The following is a 20,921-nucleotide window of genomic DNA, read 5'->3' on the forward strand; positions in this document are numbered from 1 at the left end:
TCATGCTTTTCTGCTGTCTGGAATACCTTTCCCCATTTTCCCAATTCCAGCTAATGAAATCCTATACATACTTATTTCCGTTTCCTGTTCATATAGAATTTTCTGGTCCTCCAATAATATATAATTTCTATCTTTTTCTGTATATATTAAAGCATGGGTGATGCCAATTGGAGGAACACATTTTACATTCTGTTCTGCAATGCAATTATTTTGTACCTTTCTGCTTCTTTATTTTAGTAGTCCAAATTGTGAGCAGACTCCATGAATTCTCTATTTTGTTAACCTCCTGGATAATCTATTAAAATATTTTAAGTCTAGTAAACATATGTGTAAGGAATACAACATATTTTTGAAAATCTAAATTCCTTTCTTTAAAGAAAGAAATAATCGGTTCTACCTATTCGTACAGCTGAATCCCACATAACCTCAGCAGTGGGATGGTAATAGATAGGGGCAAAAATGTCAGTCGTTTAGCCAAATAGTACATATTTATCATAATGATTTATATTTATGAATATTTGCTTTCATCTCCAAGATGTTTTCTGTTGTTGAAATGTATTATGATTTTAGACATTTGCTTAGGGCAACAGAAACAATGCTTGGTCTGTTTTACATGTCTGCATATAACATAGCAGTAAATAGTCACGGATCAACCTTCTTTGTTCAATGACTTTCTCACAGCATGGTTTTATTTTAATACACTAAAAAAATAAACAGAATTCTAAATCACACTCATCACAGATAAAACTTACTAGTTGTTAGTGAGAAGGAAGAAAACATTCTAGAGTTTTAAAATATGGTGAAGTGTGGTATCTACCATACAACGAACAATTGAAAACCAATGATCAAATGAAAGGGAGATTTTAGGCTTCAGAATTTCAAAGCTAAGTTAGTAAGACGTTTTTTAGAAAGGCAGCTCTCATGCACAAAGTATTCTTTAGTTCTTCCTTGAAAAAATACCTGCAAAAGATTACCTTCATCATCTGTCGGTTAATAATTAAATTATAATAAGGAGCAGAGACTATGCATTGTATATCTTTATATCTCTCACCTTTGTACATTTAGGTGTCCATTAAGTGTCTTTTGAAAAAAATGAGTGAAAGAGTGAATGGTAGATGGTCTAACAGTCTGCTTCCCTGTAGTTTTTTTGACTCTTGTTACTCAAAGCGTGGTCTTCAAGCTAGCAGTTCCAGCATCACCTGGGGGCATGTTGGAAATGCATAGACTCAGGCTCTACCCCAGACCTACTGAATCAGATTCTGGTTTTAAAAAGGTCCCCAGGTGATTCATACGCACATTAAAAATTGAGAAGTACTGTATTCTATGGATAGAATCAGACCAAGGAACATTAGTTAACTTTTCCCTCTTCTGTAACTCTTTTAAAAATACTTTAAAAATAGTTGTTCTGATTAATCATGTTCCTGCTACTTGTGAAGGGATGGACTAAATGACCGCTTCAGCCTCCCTTTATCCTAGTAGACTTGAGATTTCTTTAGTCATAATCAGAACACCTGTCCAGAATATACATATTTTATTTAAAACAGATCTTTTAATACTAAAATAAATTTATGGCAAAAAAAAAAAAAAGGCCTGGCACATTGCTGCAAAGTTGCCTTTGCCTCCTTCCAGGATTTAGGTTTTAACGCTTCTGGGATTAATGATATACTTCACATAAAGGATTATTTTTACATCTTGGTTCCCTGGAATGAGCTCAGTGGGTAAATTGTAACGCCAAGTAGCAAAAGAACCTTTTGAAGGAGCTGCCACTTATTATGTGTGTTATTACAAATTATTATTGACTTTAAATGCTGGGTTTCTTTCATTTCTTGGATGTGGCAAAGGACATAATGTCACATCAACTTTATGTGAAGGACTTTTAAATTTGTCTCTAAAGTCCGAGAAGGAAAGCGACAGCCAACTTTAACAGATGCACCATAATGTAAACAAATTTTTCTCCCCAAATAAAACGTTTTACTTTCGACTCAGTAGTGCATGATCATTCAACATTCATTGTTTACTATTTCATTCCTACATATATATATATAAGATCATAATGGATAAACATATTAATATCAAACACTTAGGGGATAACGTAGTATGATAATTTAATTAAAAACGTTTTATTACTTATTGGGGTGACATTGGTCAAATTATGTAGGTTTCAACTGCACAATTCTATAATGTATCATCTCTGTATTGCACAAATATTTTTACTGTACCTTAGGAACATTACAAATCATTATATATGGTATATAGCTGTTTCAATTTATTTTTATTGTGAAAATACATGGTTCATTTCAACACAGACATACTTTTCCCTTTACATACTTAATCGCCAGCAAACATTTGATTAGGAAGTGCAAACTTTCTTTACTGGAAGCCAAAGCATTAGCTCTTTCGTGTAATTGTCTAATTGCCAATGTACCATTTTAATTGACATGCTAATATAACTTTCCATGGAAAGGAAGATGTAATCTTTTTTATTATTAGTTTTAGGTGTACAAAACATATAATAGTTAGACATTTACACCCTTTACAAAGTGATGACCACCTCCCCCAATCTACTACCCCTCTGACATTGTATATAGCTGTTACAATTCCATTGATTGATTACATTCCCCAAACTGTCTTTCATATATCTCTGAGACAGTATTGCGGGTACTAATTTGTACTTTCTAATCCCTTGCCTTCTCCCTCACCCCACCCCCCCCTCCCATCTAGCAGCTATCAGTTTTTCCTCTATATCTCTGAGACTATTTCTGTTTAGTTTGTGGAAGATGTAATCTTTTATTTTTGTTTCTTATCCAATGAGAACCCCACTCTTACATGGGCTGGTTTGACAATTTGACTTAGGAAAAAGGATTACAGAATGAAGCTTTTCAGTGAATAAGGAAAAAAAAAAAAGAACTTTCGTGCTCATCTAGTTGGTCTGCCAAATGGGCAGGGCCTTGTAGTCCTGATTATTATGTTCTCATTAGTCTCTGGAGGATGTTCATGGACAATTGGGTGCTCATTAATCTGTCTTTTTCCTGTAACATTGATTTGTTCATTCCCCTTTTAGAGGCTCAAATATAGAAACCAAAAATTGATGTGTGGTGTTAATGTGCTTACAGATGTTGCCACCACTTATCCAGATAAGAAGTCCATCTTCATGTACATCACATCACTCTTTCAAGTTTTGCCTCAACAAGTGAGCATTGAAGCCATCCAGGAAGTGGAAATGTTGCCAAGGCCGTCCAAAGTCACTAGAGAAGAACATTTTCAGTTACATCATCAAATGCACTATTCTCAACAGGTAAAGTGCCAAAAGAACTAATGTCAAAGGAGTTTTCTATGTTATGTGCATTTTTAGGTATCAGACATATATATAAATCTGTTATATCTATGAATATCTATACAGATATATACAGAGGGTGCCAAAAATTTGTATACACATTTTAAGAACGGAAAAAATGGTATTAAAATTGTAATAATATATACTGATGACAAAACATGAATACAGGTCATGTGTATACATTTTTTGGCACCCTCTGTATATAGCATAGTGTATATACACAAATATATTATCTGTATACATAGCATAATGTGTGTGTGTGTGTGTGTGTGTGTGTGTGTGTGTGAGGTCGGACAATTAAGTTCAAGAACTCATCCTAGAAAAAGTGCTACATACCTCATTGCTGAATATCACTACGGTCACCTTCGAAGTACTCCCCTTGGGAAGCTATGCACCGATGCCAGTGCCTAGTCCACCCTTCAAAGCAATTTTGGAACTCTTTATTCTGGAGTGGTCACAGAGCTGTCGTCGTGTTACCCTTGATGTCCTGAATATCATCCACATGTCTTCCTTTCAATATTTCCTTTATCTTTGGGTAAAGAAAGAAGTCATTGGGGGCCAGATCAGGTGAGTAAGGAGGGTGTTCCAATACAGTTATTTGTTTACTGGCTAAAACTCCCTCACAGACAGTGCCGTGTGAGCTGATGCATTGTCGTGATGCGAGAGCCATGAATTGTTGATGAAAAGTTTAGGTCGTCTCACTTTTTCACACAGCCCTTTCAGCACTTCCAAATAGTAAACTTGGGTAACATTTGTCCAGTTGGTACAAATTCGTAATGAATAATCCCTTTGATATCCAAAAAGGTTAGTAACATCATTGCAACCAGTTTGCAAACTTAATTGTCAGACCTTGTATATGGGGGGGGTGAGAGACAGAGAGAGAGCGCGAGAGAGCGAGAGCAAGAGAGAGAGAGAGAGAGAGACAGAGACAGAGAGAGACAGAGAGAGAGAAAGAGACAGGCAGAGACTGAGACTGACTATAAATCTTTAAAATTTTATCTGATATTATGGGCTATAATATAATTGTTTTCAAAGCACATTATTAAAATACTCTGCTATTGATAGGTACCATATTATAGGAATATGGAACACAGAATATATTTTATTTCCATTGTGTAAAATGAAATAAAAGATAGGCTGATATACACATTAAACTTTCCATCAGCTAGAGCCAAGAGCAAAGAATTAGAGCAAGAGTGAAGGCAAATACTCTGTTTAATAATATTTTCTGATTTTTAGTGGCAACCTGCTGATGTATTAACAAATTTTGATTATTCAAGGTAACATTTTTGATAAAAGTAGTTTAAAACTTTTAAATAAATGAAATGGAGACTACATGTGATAAAGATTTTTATTATACTGTTGTATAGAATCCTGTGGGATTCTCTCATATATGGCTTGTTTTGCTCCCAACAGTGGATATTTGGGGTGTTTTCTCGTACATGGCTTGACACAGTGATGAAAAAAGCCTTTAGCTGAATTTCTGCTGAAGGTGTGGAAAGCTCTTAGGCCTAATTTTCTCACTCTACTGAGTAGTTCTATATTTAGTTTAGGAAAGCTTCAGTCCCTTTCAGGATATCGACCTGATGAATTCCGGTTTTGTTTACTTTGGGTTCAGAGACTATTGCTTTTAGATGCCAATTTTTGCCACGATAAAGAGGAACATCCCATCTTAATGCTGGAGTTGTGTCAGTGTGGAATCCTGATGGTTAAATCCTGCCTCATATCTTCCCTTATTACCTGCCCCCAACCTGACAATCAGCACCACAGTTCTTGGAGTGTACTAGTTTCTAATAGCACTTTGTGTGTGTTTATGGTTAAACTTTCCATCTCGCTGTTCCCATTTAATGTTCGTTTTTCTGCTGTGTTGGAAAGCAGTCCTTCCAGGGTTACTTACGATGTCTCTTCCTCCTTTCTGCCTCCCTCCCCCAACCCTTTTCTGCAGATCACAGTCAGTCTAGCACAGGGCTATGAAAGAACTCCTTCCTCTCCTAAGCAGCGGTTCAAGAGCTATGCCTACGCACAGGCTGCTTATGTCACCACCTCTGACCCCACACGGAGCCCATTTCCTTCACAGGTCTGTCAACATTTACTCTCTGTTCTACAAAGCAAAGAATGTCTTCATCCATGAAAATCGAACGTGGCTTTTCTTTGTTTGAAGTTAGCAGTGCCTTTTTCTTTCCCCATCAAGAACTATTTCATTGTTCCCGGTTGTATTAGATACTCTCACATGACGCTGTTTTGTTGTTAGACTTCTCTAGGTTTTCTATCACTGTAGTTATTATTTTTCAAAATTTATTTTTCAATTTCAGTTGACACACAGTATTCTATTAGTTCCAGGTATACAACGTAGTGATTAGACATGTGTATAGCTTATGAAGTGCTGCTTTGGGTTTAACATAGTCGTATATAGATTCTTCATGAATGGGGATTCTCATAGTGGTGATTTGTGCTTTCATTTTGTAATTACCTGGATGGTTCTCTTTTACAAAGACTACTAAACAGTTATAAACAACCATTAAGTTCACTAAATGTTTATATATATAACTTTTGAAAGAATTGGAAAAATGGATGAAATTTACTAATCACATTATTTGGGGAGATTTTCCTAGACATACGAAGTGTTAAGGAAATATCTACTCTACATAGATGCCTTTATTATATTTTCATTTATAAAAACGTATTTCTCTTCTATTTAAAAAACATAACTGCTAGCTTCTTCATATGATCTCTCTTAATTTTGCTAATTTAAACTTGTATATAATGGGCTCTGTAGTATTTAGACAAAAAAGTCACACTAAAACCAGATCAGAGTCTATGTACCATTGAAAACTTTCCACATAAGGAATCTTCTTACTGGAGGTTTCCACCATTGCAATATTGTTTCCACCATTGCAATATTCCACCATTGCAATAAAGCTAAAAATACAACAAATTAGAGCCTTGTATATGTTAGAGCATGGAAGTAAAATGTGCTAGAATTGCTAGATTTGCTAGAATTTATTTTTAAAAGAAAAATATTTATTTTTCTGAGTAGAGCAATTTGAAAAGTTCTTGAGGAAGTGACTTTTATCAAAACTACACTATGAATGGGAATTTAGAGATGGTAGACCTTATCACATTGGTAAAAAAGTACAGATTTTTAGAGACTCATTGATTATTTTTTTTAAGATAGTGGTTGTATTTAATTAGTGATTTATTTGGCATAGTTACTTGATGCCGGAGGTTGAAAATTCTTAACACTGAAAGCTTCGCCCAGGGAAACATATTTCAGAGCTTAGTTATGCCCTCTGTCCTTGGCTACTTTTCTTGCAAAGATGAACAAAGGAGACTGGGTGAGAAAGTTTATCACTCAGCCTTATCTTCAGTTACTTTGCCATCCATGTTTTCACAAAGGCTAGCTTTATAAAATTGATCAAAAAACTTAATCTGCTTTCTCATTATCAGGAAATAAAAATAATTTTGCCACACATTACTATTTGCCATATGCCACGTGTCCGCATTATATGAACTAATAAGATCCTCGTAAACCTCAAAGTGGTAGGAGGTGCTATTTTATACCCATTTGAAGTTTATTCACCCTTTTTTTCTTTTCCTTCCCCTCCTCCTCACCTTCCTGGCTCTCCCTGACTTTCTATGCTCTTTTTACTACCATCCTCCCATTGAAACCTCCAACACTTAAAGAATAAGTCTGTACATCCTAAAATAAAGGAGCATAAGCCAAAACAAAGAAATAAGTTGTTACCCTCTCATTATTGCTTTATAGAGCTGCCTTTTCCAGAAAGTTTTCTCCAATGCCTATTCTCGCAGAACATTTTTACCTTATTACCACCTCATTAAGGCATTGCTCAGGTATGACTCCTTAATGAAATAATTATAAATGGACATAATTTTGCTAGACTTGATTTTTTTCACTTTACTTTTGTCTATATCTTGCAAAAATATTTATCGTAAAATAGTCAACAAATTCACTTGTTTTATTTAACATAAGCTACTGAAATGAACTTAATGTTATCCTTTCGAAAAGGAAAAGCATGAATTGCAATTGATGGGGAATAATATATTCTGCCTGTTTCTAAGGTAGCACATCAGAAGATAATGTTACGCGTAGTTAGATAAGTTTATGTCTTAATTATTGACTAAGAAAATTTTTTCTAAAGAATTTCTCAGCGGGGCTGAACCCACACTGCCCCCTACAGGTTGTATCTGATCCACTTCTAATGAGCTCCAGCCGGGTTCCTACAAAGGGGGAGGTTTTCCATAACAGTGAAGATAGCCATGCAGGTGACTGCCCCTGTAGGAAACATAAAGTTCATTATCTTAAAAGTTCCCAGTATCTTAGAAATATCAATTATCCGCATCTGTCCCAAAGTTGGAAAATCTGACTTTTACTCACTACAGTTTGTGAACCTGTTGAGGCAACACAATCTGACCTACCTCATGATTTCTGCCTATAAATGAGTTTTTCTCATAATTTACCAAGAAGAAAGACCATCTGGTGTGAACCCATAACTTTCCCTCATTGTATGACTTAACTGCCATGCATCCTTAGATGGAGGATGTCCTTTGCATAATTATATTTAATTCCTCTTTTTATGACTTTGATCATGCCTCTCATTCTGCTCCTTATATCGAAAGTCCCCAGTCGCTTTTTTACCTTCAATTTCTCTGTCTCTCCTGGACCTCATCCTGTCCAAAACTACTGTAGGCATTCATACCTGCATGCATGCCTCCTCTCCCCAAACATATATCTCTCCACTTTATCTTGTTAAGGTAATATTATGTAACTCTTTCTTTCACTTAATACCTTCTGTAGTCCATGCTTCATTCATTCAAAAAGAATCATATTTAGTCACTAAATCAAATGTCTTCTTTTCAGCTCTCAGGCTTTCTACCATAGAGATAACTGTTCTCATAGCCCCTAGACTCATCAGGTTCTCTATTTCTGACTGTTCTATATGTCTTTCATGATCTAACTCTCTCCTTCCAACTCCCTTAGTGTAGGAGTCTCATGGAAGATCTCTTGACCCACTTATTTGTACACAATCTCTTGTCAGTATGATTTAATCTCCTGGCTTCAAGCTGTATGCAGATGACCATTATATCTATGTTTTCACCATTTCTAATATCTCTGGAGTTACAGCCAGATTTCCAACTCATTTTCAGTTCTTTGGTATGTATCTATATCTTGATGTCCACTGATTTCTCAAACCTACTGTGTCCTGAAGTGAGCTTTACTTCATTGCTCACAACCTGTTTTTTGTTCTTTTGTTATGTAAATGAGAATATTACTCAGTTGTCACTCAAACTTAAATATGTGACATGCTCTTTTGTCTCTATACTGATCTGATACTCAATAATGGGACATGTAAAGTCAGTTCTTTCCTTACAACCTTTCTCCATTAAGTTATGTCCCCTCAATGTTAATATATGTCCTCTGATTCAGTCCTTCAGCACTTGTCTTCTAGATTACAGAAATAGTTTTGCAATCGATATCACTATCTTTAGCTTATCCACCTCTAAGTCAGATTAAATTTTGTTTTTAACAACTTTAATAATATCATTCACAAAACTTTCTTCACTTTCTTTTGCCTTTATAACAAGTCCACTCCCCTAAATTTCATCAGGAAGCTACATGATCTATTAACAGTTTATATTTTCATACTTATTTCATACTAGTCTATTTCATGTTTTCTGTACTCCAAATTAAATCAGTTGCTCTCCTCCGTAAGTGCCAAGCATCTTAGCTTTTTTGGTTCTCCCAGCCTAGAGTGACTTTTCCTTCCTTCAAATTGGCCAACTTTATCCAGATTTCAAGGCCTAACCAATGAGTGCAGAGCCTGGATTCAAGTTCAGATTTCTAACTCCAAAACCATGTTCTTTCTACTGACACTGACTTTTCTCTCCTGTGATTCTTATATATAGAATTATTCACACATGGAGTAGTAGTCATTTATGTAATCACTTAACACTTATTTATTAATCACCTACTATGTGCCAGGTATTATTACAGGATCACATGATACATCAATAAACATACAAAATAATTCCTGCCCTAATGCAGGGTATATGCTCATGGGATAGTCATGATATGTATACGATAAACAGTATAAATAAGTGAGCTGTTTCAAATAATATATAAGCAATATGCATTAAGGTAAGTAAAATGTAGTAGTAAGTACAATAGTAAGCACTAAAAAGAAAAAATAAATAAATAAAAGAGGAAAATGAGATATGCAGTATGTGGCAAAGAAAACTTAAAATTTGTTTTTAGGTATTCAGAGAAGGATTCACTAAGAAGATAAATTTTGAGTAAAGACTGGAGAGAAGTGTGGGTACATGGCAGAAGACACACCCATGAGGGGAAAACAGTGCAGAAGCCCTGAGTTGTGGGGATACTGGGCCTATTCAAGGAGAGGTACGGATGAGGGTCACAGTGCTAGGAGATGGTGTCTGAGCTGCAATAGTGTACCAAATCACCTAGGGCCTTGTGAGTAATGGTGAAGCAGGAAGCAATTGGAGGAGTGAAATAAACTCATACTATTTAAACATGGCTGCTGTGTGGAGAATAGACTAAAAGGAGCAAGGATGGAAGCAAAGAGATTAGTTAGAATGCTATTGTAATAATCTAGGCAAGATTTGACAGGGACTTGGATCTGGATTGTTTCTCTTTTTTCCCCAGTTCTTTTTTCTTTTTTAATAAAATTTATTGGGGTGTCAATGTTTAGTAAAATTACTTAGGTTTCAAGGGTACAATTCTGTAACACCATCTACATATCGCATTGTGTGCTCACCACCCAGAGTCAGTTCTCTTTCCATCACCCTTTATTGAACCCCCTTTTCATTGTGGTAAATTACACATCGCATAAAATTTACTATCTTAACCATTTTTTAAAATGTACAGTTCAGTGGTATTAATTACATACATAAAGTTATACAACCATTATTGCCATCCATCTCCATCTTCTTCTTGCAAAGTGGAAACTGTATCCATTAAACGACAATTCCCCACAACCCCTCCCTCCAGTACCTGGTGAGACTACCATGCTATTCTCTGTTTCTATGAGTTTGTTTGTTTGTTGTTTTTTGTTTTTGTTTTTTAGATTCCATGTATAATGAGATCATGCAATATTTGTCTTTCTGTATCTGGCTTATTTCACTTAGCATGTCCTCCAGATTCATCAATGATATAAGTGTTACTTAATATAAAGAGTGTTAAGTAGATGCAGCATCTTCCATCCTCTTTATTATGTTGTTCATGAAACTGAAGTCCAGAGATACTAAATCATTTAGCTAAGGTCATAGAGTAGAAATACCCCACCTAGGACCTGATATCCTGAAGTTTGCAAAATAGGATTTCTATCCTAGGATTGTAAATATTTCAAGCAAATTCACTACATTTTCCCATTTTCTGTAGAATAACCTCTAGTTTCTGTGTTTATCAGTAATCTGATTTCCTGTTTCATTGACAATGTTTCTTACAATCTGTTTCAGAAAGTATTTTAATAATTATTCCTTAATTAAAGTTATTAAACCCAGTTTTAATGAAACCATACTCAGTGTGGTGGTATCAAAATTAAGATGACTGATAAACTTGATAGAAGTTTATAAAATGTTGTCTATTGATTGATCAATTGATTGATTGATAGATATCTATGTCTGTCTGTCTATCTGGATATATTTTTTTAAATGCATAATTAGCAGAATCCATATGTAATTATCCCTGTTACGGGAGTCCATCAGACCATATTCTTATGTATTTGTTTGGTCTTTGCCTAGGGACAACTGTGCAAAAATGGAATAACGATGAGTTTTTCAATGAAAACTTCTTACATGATCTTGTAGAGTAACATAAGTAAATGTGTGGTAACTACATGGTAGAGTCTATGCCACCAGGTCTCAAACCTACTGGCAAATGGCTTTCTTTGAAATAAAACTTTACTCCCTTGAGCTTATAAAGAAAAAGATATATTCTTTTGAAGGCTGTCTTATTTAGTATTAATTAATTTAGAGTAATTATGAAACCAGCATGTCATTATTGTTCATATAAAGTATTTTGTGTCACGGTGAAATTATGATAAGAATGCAAATGTCTATTTTATTTTTAAACTAGGAAAAGATTATAAATTATACCCTTGGGGGAAGAAACTATCTTTTAGAATTAATGGTGAGTTGGCAGTATTGCTATGTGACTCCTTATTTCCAGATTATCTGGCTGCTGATTCAGTTACAGAAAGTCATGTTCCTCTTTTACCTATATCAAATCCTGATTTAGAAGATTAGAATTTTAAACAATTATTTCTATTAGTTCAGTTATTTATGGTGTAATGATGCCTATGTTGGGAGCTATATATAACAATAAGATTACTTCACAATAAAATTTACTTACAGGGAACATTTATGAAAATGTTTATTAGGTTTCTCTGGGATCTCTGGTTAATTTAAAATCTTAGTACATTTTATCTTCATTATAACATGTCCCAAGGAAATTTTTAGCTGAGAGATTAGCATTATAAAAAGAGGACTTTAATTAGAAATTTCTATATTGTAGGTCAGATTGCTAAATCCAGCGGCAATTATCTGCTTCCTGAGATATGTAGTTCTCTTTCTAAAACATTAAAATTTACTTTATAATACCTGAAAAAGTCATTTCAAGCAGAATTTTGGATCATTAATGGAATTAGAAATAATACGTGTCCATGGATTCTTCTACTTCTATTTCATCATTTAAATTTCATGTGAGCCAGATGATTAAAGTCTTAACTATTTGGTACTTCAAATAGTTCAGGAACAAGTATGCCAGAAGCACTTCAGTATTACCACTAATTTGCTAATTGGTCATTGCCTACTTGATCCTAGAAGCTAGGAATGAATGTGAAAGAACGTATCTATTAAACTCTTAAAAATCTTACTATTTCTATTGCTTCACATCCTATGGTTATAGAAATTATTTATTGAGTGGGTGAAGGTATTTAGTGAGGCAGTTCTAGTTGTGTCATGTATTGGTTAGAATTCATATATGAAATATCATAAAGTTAAAAGTCAAATAATGAATTAGGAAATGATTTGTAACATAACATACAGAATTTTAATACCCTTCATATATAAATAACTCAGTAAATCAATAACAAAGGAAAATACCTCAATAGGAAAATTCACAAAGAACATGAGACAGAAAATGGCAAAAGAAAAAAAGACAATATATCAGTAAGTATTTAAAAAGACATTCCACGTACTATATTCCACTAGTAATGAATGATACATAGTATAAAACAGTGAAGTCAGTTTTACCTACCAGATAGGCACATTGGAAGGGTGATAATACCCACAGTTTTCTAGAACATAAGGAAAAAGGAAATCTTATGAGTAATGAAAGGGCTTATGACAAAATAAATTGATGTTGTCTTTCTGGAGCATCATTTTTAAATAAATCACAAAATTTTAAATATGTAAGTCAGACCTGTATTCATACCTCTAAGAACTATCTAAGGGTGATAATCTGATGAGTGCAATGATGTAAGTAAGAAAGAGTGAAGACATTTCTTTAAAAGAATGAAAATTTATGGTTCCATACCAATTTTACAATTATTCATTCTATTTTTATGAAAAATGCCATCGGAATTTTGATAGGGATTGCAACGAATCTGTAGATTGCTTTGGGTAGTGTAGACATTTTAGCAATGTTAATTCTTCCAATCCATGAGCACTGAATATTTTCTCGTGTGTGTGTGTGTGTGTGTGTGTGTGTGTGTGTCTGTCTTCTTCAATTTCATCAGTGTCTTGTAGTTATTAGTGTACAGGTCTTGCTTAAATTTGTTCCTAGGTATTTTATTCTTTTGGATGTTGTAAATGGAGTTGTTGTTTCAAATTTCTGTTTCTGCTTGTTTGTTATTGGTGTATAGAAATGCAACATATTTTTGTATATTGATTTTTGTATCCTGCAACTGTACTGAATTTATTAGTTCTCAGTTTTTTTTGGTGGAGTCTTTAGGATTTTCTATACGTAATAATACGTCATCTACAAACAGTGACAGTTTTACTTCTTCCTTTACAATTTGGATGCCTTCTGTTTCTGTTTCTTGCCTAATTTCTCTGGCTGGGAATTTCAATACTATGTTGAATAAATGGTGAGAGGGAACATCCTTTTGTTGTTCCTGATCTTAGATTTGAGAATGATTTTAGCTGTGAGCTTGTGATATAGGGCATTTATTATAGATAAGACCTGAATATCCATTACTATGTGATTACTAAAACTTATACATATATTTAATATTGTATTGTGGGACATTTAAAATCCATGCTGTAGAGGTATATTTATTGCCATGTTGCAAAAATATCCCTGATATGTGGTTAGTTAAAAGAGAAAGCTGCAAATAGTATATGAGATATAATTATACAACATATGTACATAAATATACATTTACATGTGTATGCATGTTTATATATGTACAACTATACTCATATACTACCAGTAATACCAAATACTGACTTCACTGTGGGTTAGCAAGGGGCCTTTATTCATTATAGTTATTCAGCAACCCAGCCTCATTAAACAGCCACTTTCTAGACTATTTGTAGTCACTGTGAAAATGGAGAGAAAGCTCTGGAATTTTTTTGCATGGTAATTAATTGCATTGGACAGGAAGTATACATGAAGTGTGATCGAACAATATGATGAATGTTTAAATAAATAAAAATATTACAGTAAAAGACACATTGTCATTAATCCCCCTCAAAATATTTCCCCTCACTTCAAACACACTTATTCCCTTGTTATTGCCACTTTCTGATGCAGTTCTGGAAGTCCTCTTTCATGAGTGTCTTTAGTTGTGTTGTCATGAATGCCTCAATGTCCTGAATCATTTTGACTTTGGCAAAGAGCCAGAAGTCGTGCAATGCCATATTCGGTTAATAAGGTGGATGAGGACACACTGTAATGTTTTTATTTGACAGAAATTGCCGTACACCAGAAGTGATGTGTGACATGGATTGTTGTCATAATGGAGTATGATGTACGGCACACTTTAAAGCACTCCTTCTCTCAACCGTAGCTCACACCCGACAGACTACACCGGACAAGTTAAAACTTGTCTCACACTGTTTTTCTCCCACTGTTCAATGCTCTGCTTCCTGTATTGAAGATCCCTGCTTTTCCATTGTATGGCACTCGGCAGCAGTGTTCACCATATTTTGTGATCACAATGGAAAGGCTCTGTGTCACACATCGCTTCTGGTATAGCAATTTCTGTCAAATAAAACCATTATGGTATGTGCTCATCCACCTTATTCACAGGATCTGGCACTCTGATACTTCTGGCTCTTCCCCAAAGTCAAAATGACCATGAAAGATAAATGTTTTGAATCAATTTAGGTCATCGAGGCAGCCATGACAGCGTAACTAAAGACACTCATGAAAGGGGACTTGTAGAACTGCTTCAGAAAGTGTAGAAGGACGTTGGAATAAGTATGTTCAAAGTGAGGGGGAGTAGTTTGAAGGGGATGTAGTTTGAGTAGTTTAATGTCAATGTTCTTTTACTGTAAAAAGTTTTTTTGAATTTAAACATTCACTGTATTTTGTGATCACACTTCATATGTTACCTCAGCTCACAACTCATTGGCCAAAACCAGTCACATGGCCTCACCCACTTAGAGAGCACTAGGAAGTATATTCATGCTACATGTCTCACATATGGAAGGCTGAGCATAAGCATGAGCACTGCTTATCATTGCTACAATATCTATAAAATGGTTTGCACAAATGTCAAATGATAAAATGAAATAGTAAATTAAAACATGGCCATGCCCTCAAGAAATTGGCTTAGTGTTGTGAATTATTTAAGTATAAAATATTAATTTACAAAACTACAAAAATAAAGTCATTTAACTTACTAAACTTTATGGAAGCACATACATGATTTTTGACTAGTATTTAACTTTCTGATAGAAATACCCAAAATTGCAATCTGGAATATGATGGGCCTTCTGTTGGAAGAAGTGCTTAAGCACAGACTAGATTATGAGACTGGTTGTTAAAGGGAATCAGTCATTGGGAACATGGTTCATTAACCTGTTCACCTACTGTGTGCAGAAACCATATATCTGTCCAAGAAGACTTTTGACTCCATTGTAAATCTGGAATCCATGATCCTAATCTATGATTTTTGTTGAACACTGGTAACTATTGGGAAATGATTGACAAGGAACCAAACATGGGGAACATATATGGCTACATTACATTATTGCCCCTAAGAAATTTACAGATTTAGTATAGAACATGATTGGAGTAGTTTTGATCCTGGAATAATTTCACTTTACACTCAGAAGAAAATCCAAAGTGCCTATGTGATCTGTTCCCTCCATATCCTACTTTCTCCCTTATCCTTCTCCCCATCACTGAGCTCCAAATGCACTGGCCTCCTAGCTTTGCTTCTGATAGACAAAAATGCTTCCAACTCAAGAATTTTACTAACGTGTTTTGCTCTTCCGGAAAATCTCTTTCCCAGGTATTTACATGGCTTGCTTCCTAACCTTAATCAGGCCTCAGAGAGGACTTTTCTGACTGCCTTATTTAATACACCACCACAATCGCTCTTTTGCCTCTTTCCATGCTTTTGTTTTTCCCTTACAGCATTATCACTACCAACATTATGCTATATATTTAACTGCAGATTGTTTTTCCCTAATGAATGAAAACTCCAAGAGAGAAGGAACTCAGAATCTAGATCACGTAGTAGGTACACAAAACCTATTGATAGAATGAAAGAACGAATGAGTAGCTTATCCATTTTATGTGACCGATTATCCCATTATATTGCATATTCTAGGATAGAATTGAGTGAGAATCATTATTTAGGGAAGCACATATCCAGGTATTAGTGTATTAGTGCTGCTCTCGTGACCGTGGTAAATTGTTCACCATTTTTTAGAAGCAAGTCCTACAATCTGAACTGTGCAGTGACACAGTTTTAACATCTTCTTCCTTTATGTGCTATAAATTATTACTCCCATCTACGGTATTTGAACAGGAGATCTACATATAAAAGTATAAATATTACAAGGAAGGATAGGCTACATTTCAAACATGTTTATTTTCTTAAGTTACCGCAGGGATTGGGGAAGTGATTCATGAGGCCCATCACATGATTATTAGATGGGGTCCGTGAATCTGTAATTTATACAGCAATCCTGTAATGCTCCATAGAGAGGTATTTAGAAGTATTTTCACTAAGTTCATCCTAAATAGACTTTTTTCGCAGGCTCAGATAAGTGAAGGGAAGAATACAAATATTAACTGGGGCATGACTTTAGTAAATGACATTACCATAGCCGTGGAGGTAAGCCTGTATTCAGTAGATGGATGACATAGGTAACTCTGGGGACTTTGCTGCCCTAAGAAGCCTTATTTCTTCAATAGTAATGAGAAGAGGGAGAGAGGAAAATTACCACTTATTGACTGAGGGTGGAAAATATGTGGAGAAAGAATTGGTGAAAAGTGATGTAAAATGTAACTAGGAGCTAAATAAACCCAGAGAAGAAACTGTAAGTAAGTAGATAGGGATTTACAAACTACTCTCTTCGATTATAAGGGTTTTGAATAGCCTGATGCTTTTCTGTTCTGAAAAACATCTCTGTGTGTATGTGAGTGTGAGAGAGACAGAGAGAGAGAGAGAGGCAGAGAGAACGTGGGCTCAATGCCTCAATGTTCAGGCTCAAAATGAAATTTCTATTTTAAATAATTTTTAAAATGCCACATTATTGGCATATGTGAAATTTTAACACAGTTTTGAAGTAATACTAAATCTATGATCCCCTTAACAAATGTTCTACTCAAATTAGGTATTACAATTTGAGATGTAATACCTAAGTGTAAAGGAAGGAAGTGCTCTTCTCATTTAAAGTATAGGAATTATATGGAACTTTTTTGCCTTTTCATAAGAGAAAATTTTAACAGTGCCCTAAAGTAGATAATGTGATTTATAGACTAAGAGCTCTGCCTTGGTGAAACTTATTCTACTCACTGATTGAAGGACCATTTGTGAGGGCAGTTTTATTTCTGTTGGAGAGAAGGTTCAGATTTTTGACAAAACTAACATTTGAAGTCTCAATTTAAATTCTACTATAATGTCTTAGTGATATTTCTAAATGTTAGAAAATTACTAAAATATTAGAAAGAATAAAATTGGTAAGAATTGAAGAAAATAGCACCATTTTAATTTTTATGGATAGAAAATTATAATTCCTGGAATTTTCAATGTGTATAGCATTTTCTTATGGAATAGAGTGATTTTTGATTCTTGTGATGCAAGTAAAAACCTAATCAAAATTCAGGAAGATGTTTTCAGATGTGAGAGTAGAAATACATTTAGTGTTAGAATGGCAGAAAGATTTTTCTAATAAAAATGATATATAAGGTTGAAGTTAATGGATTTTTTTTCAAAATGATTAGTTTGTTATCTGTCATAGCACTTGTTTGCATAAAACATAGACACATTACATTAACATAAGGATGTACCTTAGTTTTCCCAAAATGTAGAGTAAAATATAGAAACTATTTGAAAATATACATGAGTCCTGGCCACTAGGTTTTATTATGGCTGGAAATAATATATTAAAAAGTCTTCCGTAAATGAATGGGACTATATCAAACTAAAAAGCTTCTGCACAGCAAAAGGAACTCAACAAAACAAAGAGGCAACCTACCAAATGGGAGAAGATATTTCCAAGCAACACTTCTGATAAGGGGCTAATATCTAAAATATGTAAAGCACCCTTACAATTCAACCAACAAAAAAAACTAATTTCAAAAATGGGCAGAGGACCTGAACAGACACTTCCCCCAAGAAGACATACAGATGTCAAATGGACATGTGAAAAAGTGTTCAACATCACTAATCATCAGAGAAATGCAAATAAAAACCACAGTGAGATATCACCTCACCCCTGTTAGAATGGCTATCATCAACAAGACAAATAGTAACAAGTGTTGGAGAGGCTGTGGAGAAAAAGGAACCTCATACACTGTTGGTGGGAATGCAGACTGGTGCAGCTGCTGTGGAAGGCAGTGTGGAGGTTCCTCAAAAAATTACAAATAGAATTACCATATGACACAGCAATCCCTTTTCTTTGTATCTACCCCAAAAATCTGAAATAATTTATCCGTAGGGCTATATATACCCCTATGTTCATTACAGCATTATTCACGGTGGCCAAGACATGGCAACAATCAAAGTGTCTTTCAATAGATGATTGGATAAAGAAGTTGTGGTATATATACACAAGGACTATTACTCAGTCATAAGAAAAGATGAAATACTGCTATTTGCAGCAACATGGATGGATCTTGAGATTATCATGCTAAATGTAATCAGACAGAAAAAGTCAAGATTTCACTCCTATGTGGAGTATAAAACTGAAAGCATGAAACGAACAAACAAATGAGCAAAAACTCGTAGACACAGACAACAGTTTAGTGGTTACCAGAGGAAAAGCGGGGACAGGGGATGTTAGATGAGGGAAAGAGGGATCAAATATATAGTGATGGAAGGAGAACTGACTCTGGGTGGTAAGCACACAATGTGATAATATAGATGATGTACTATAGAAATGTACACTTGAAACCTATAGAATTTCATTAACCTGTGGCACCCCAATAAATATAATTAAAAGTAGTAAAAATCACAACAAAAGAAAAAAAGAGAAAGTTTTCCCCAGTTCAGCTATTTGAAAAGACTCAACTGAGTATATTCAGATAAGGCTTTTATTTAAAGGCAGTGATGTTGTGGAACAAGGGAAAAACGAATACAGCAAACGTCAAAAGTCTGGGAACCATTCCCAGCTTTAGCTTCCTGTGTGTCCTTCATCACATAACACGGAAGCACTGTGTCTCCTTCTAGGACCACCAAGATTTGTGTGAGGGGTCCTGGCCAGTGGCAAAGCACCAGTAAAGAAACTGACCCTGGGAATCATCATGGAACTTTAGGGTCTTAAAAAGCACATCTTAAATCCCACTCCCCTTAGTTAAGCCAACAGTCCACATGCAGGCTTCCAGACATCTCCAGAGGTAAAGACAGTTTTCTCGGGCCAGCTGTAAAGCCATTTTCTCTGCACATTTTCCTTTTGCATGTTCTTACTATGGAGCACACATTTCAGAGTTGATTTGATACCACAGTATTACGAGTAATGCCAAGAGTCAATATAATAAATTTCATCTACTTCACATTGTAAATTCTACTTTGCAATAAATTCATCTACTTCATTGTTGAGAGAAAAGGGGTGCCTTACCTGTCACCTACTATTTAACTAAAATTGAATTTTTTATTTAAAAAATCTATGAAGATTAACAAATTAAATTTTGTGGTTATATGTGTGAATCATGAGCATAAGAAATACTATAGCTACCTTTTTTAGTGGTACAGAAAGGCCGGAAAATGAACATTAATGATTTAACAAACATTTCTTGGGGACGATTTCAGTTTCAACATGCTGTGGGAAGAGGGTGAAAGAAAAACTGGGGGTGCCAAAAAATGTATACAAGTGGACACTTTGGTCAGCTTTGCGCAAGCAGTAATTTGCCGTCATCAGAAGTGTCTGGTCGCTGATGGTAACCACTTTGAGCACCTCTTGTAATTGCAGAAGTCAAACATGATTTGTAATTCATCTTTTGTTATCGGTATATATTGAGTATTACGAGTAATACAGTTTTTTTTTCCTTTCTTAAAATATGTGTACATTTTTTTGCACTCTCTGTAGTCTTTTCCCAGAATTTTAAAATATCTTTCTCTTACTTTTGACTGTTATAACCTTTATTTTCTTATTCTCCAAAATCTTATCTCCAATAAAATAAACAAAATAGTACTTCCATTTTCATGAAAGGCAGTCTACCGTTTCATCACACCTGCCTTTAAATCTTCGTTGATTTTCCACTTTCTCTCACTGCCTGATGTTAAATTAAGAAGCCTTCTGTTACCTGTGTTTGAATTACACTTAATTTCTAATCATCTTTTTTTCCCTAGACTTTAAGAACATTTGGACATGAAATTGTTTACCAGTTTTATTCAGTTAACAAGAAAGAAAAAATAAAATGTTAAGATAGTTTCCATGTGCTGTGTTTTTTATCTTTTTTTAAATGACCTACAATTACATATAACTATGTGAGCGTTTAAGGTGTGCAGTGCGTTGATTTGTTATATTTATATATTGCAGTATAATTACCATTGTAGTGTTAGCTAACATTTGCATCACATCGTATAATTATCATCTCTTTTTTTGTGTTGAGATTTCCAGAACTATTCATCTTCTAATTGCAAGTTCGTACTACCCTTTGACTAACATCTTTCCAACTCCCCCACCCATGCACCGTTTTTCACTAAATCTGAATTGTGTATTATGGAATCATTAAATTTCAAGAATGAGTCAGTCTAAAGACAAACTTCTCAGCAATACCCCAGCCACACACACCACACCATGAAATGCATGCAACATAAAACTAGAAACACAAAAGGCCCAACAATGACATTGGACTAAACATTGACCAACATCTCCTAGCACACCTAACAATGTTAATCACTCCAATTTTTTTGTCATTCTC

General features: G+C 34.7%; 1 protein-coding gene across 1 annotated transcript in view; it reads left to right on the top strand.

Annotated features, from left to right (window-relative positions):
* The window catches only part of DMD (dystrophin), a 2,022,175-nt gene that overhangs the window by 484,188 nt on the left and 1,517,066 nt on the right, over window positions 1-20,921 (top strand). The window contains exons 8-9 of the mRNA XM_081043053.1: window positions 3,114-3,295; window positions 5,280-5,411. Of these exons, the coding sequence (XP_080899179.1) occupies window positions 3,114-3,295; window positions 5,280-5,411 (314 nt within the window). The remainder of the gene's footprint in view (window positions 1-3,113; window positions 3,296-5,279; window positions 5,412-20,921) is intronic.

This window comes from Rhinolophus hipposideros, assembly GCF_964194185.1.
Source record: "Rhinolophus hipposideros genome assembly, chromosome: X".
In the NCBI taxonomy this organism is placed as follows: domain Eukaryota; kingdom Metazoa; phylum Chordata; class Mammalia; order Chiroptera; family Rhinolophidae; genus Rhinolophus; species Rhinolophus hipposideros.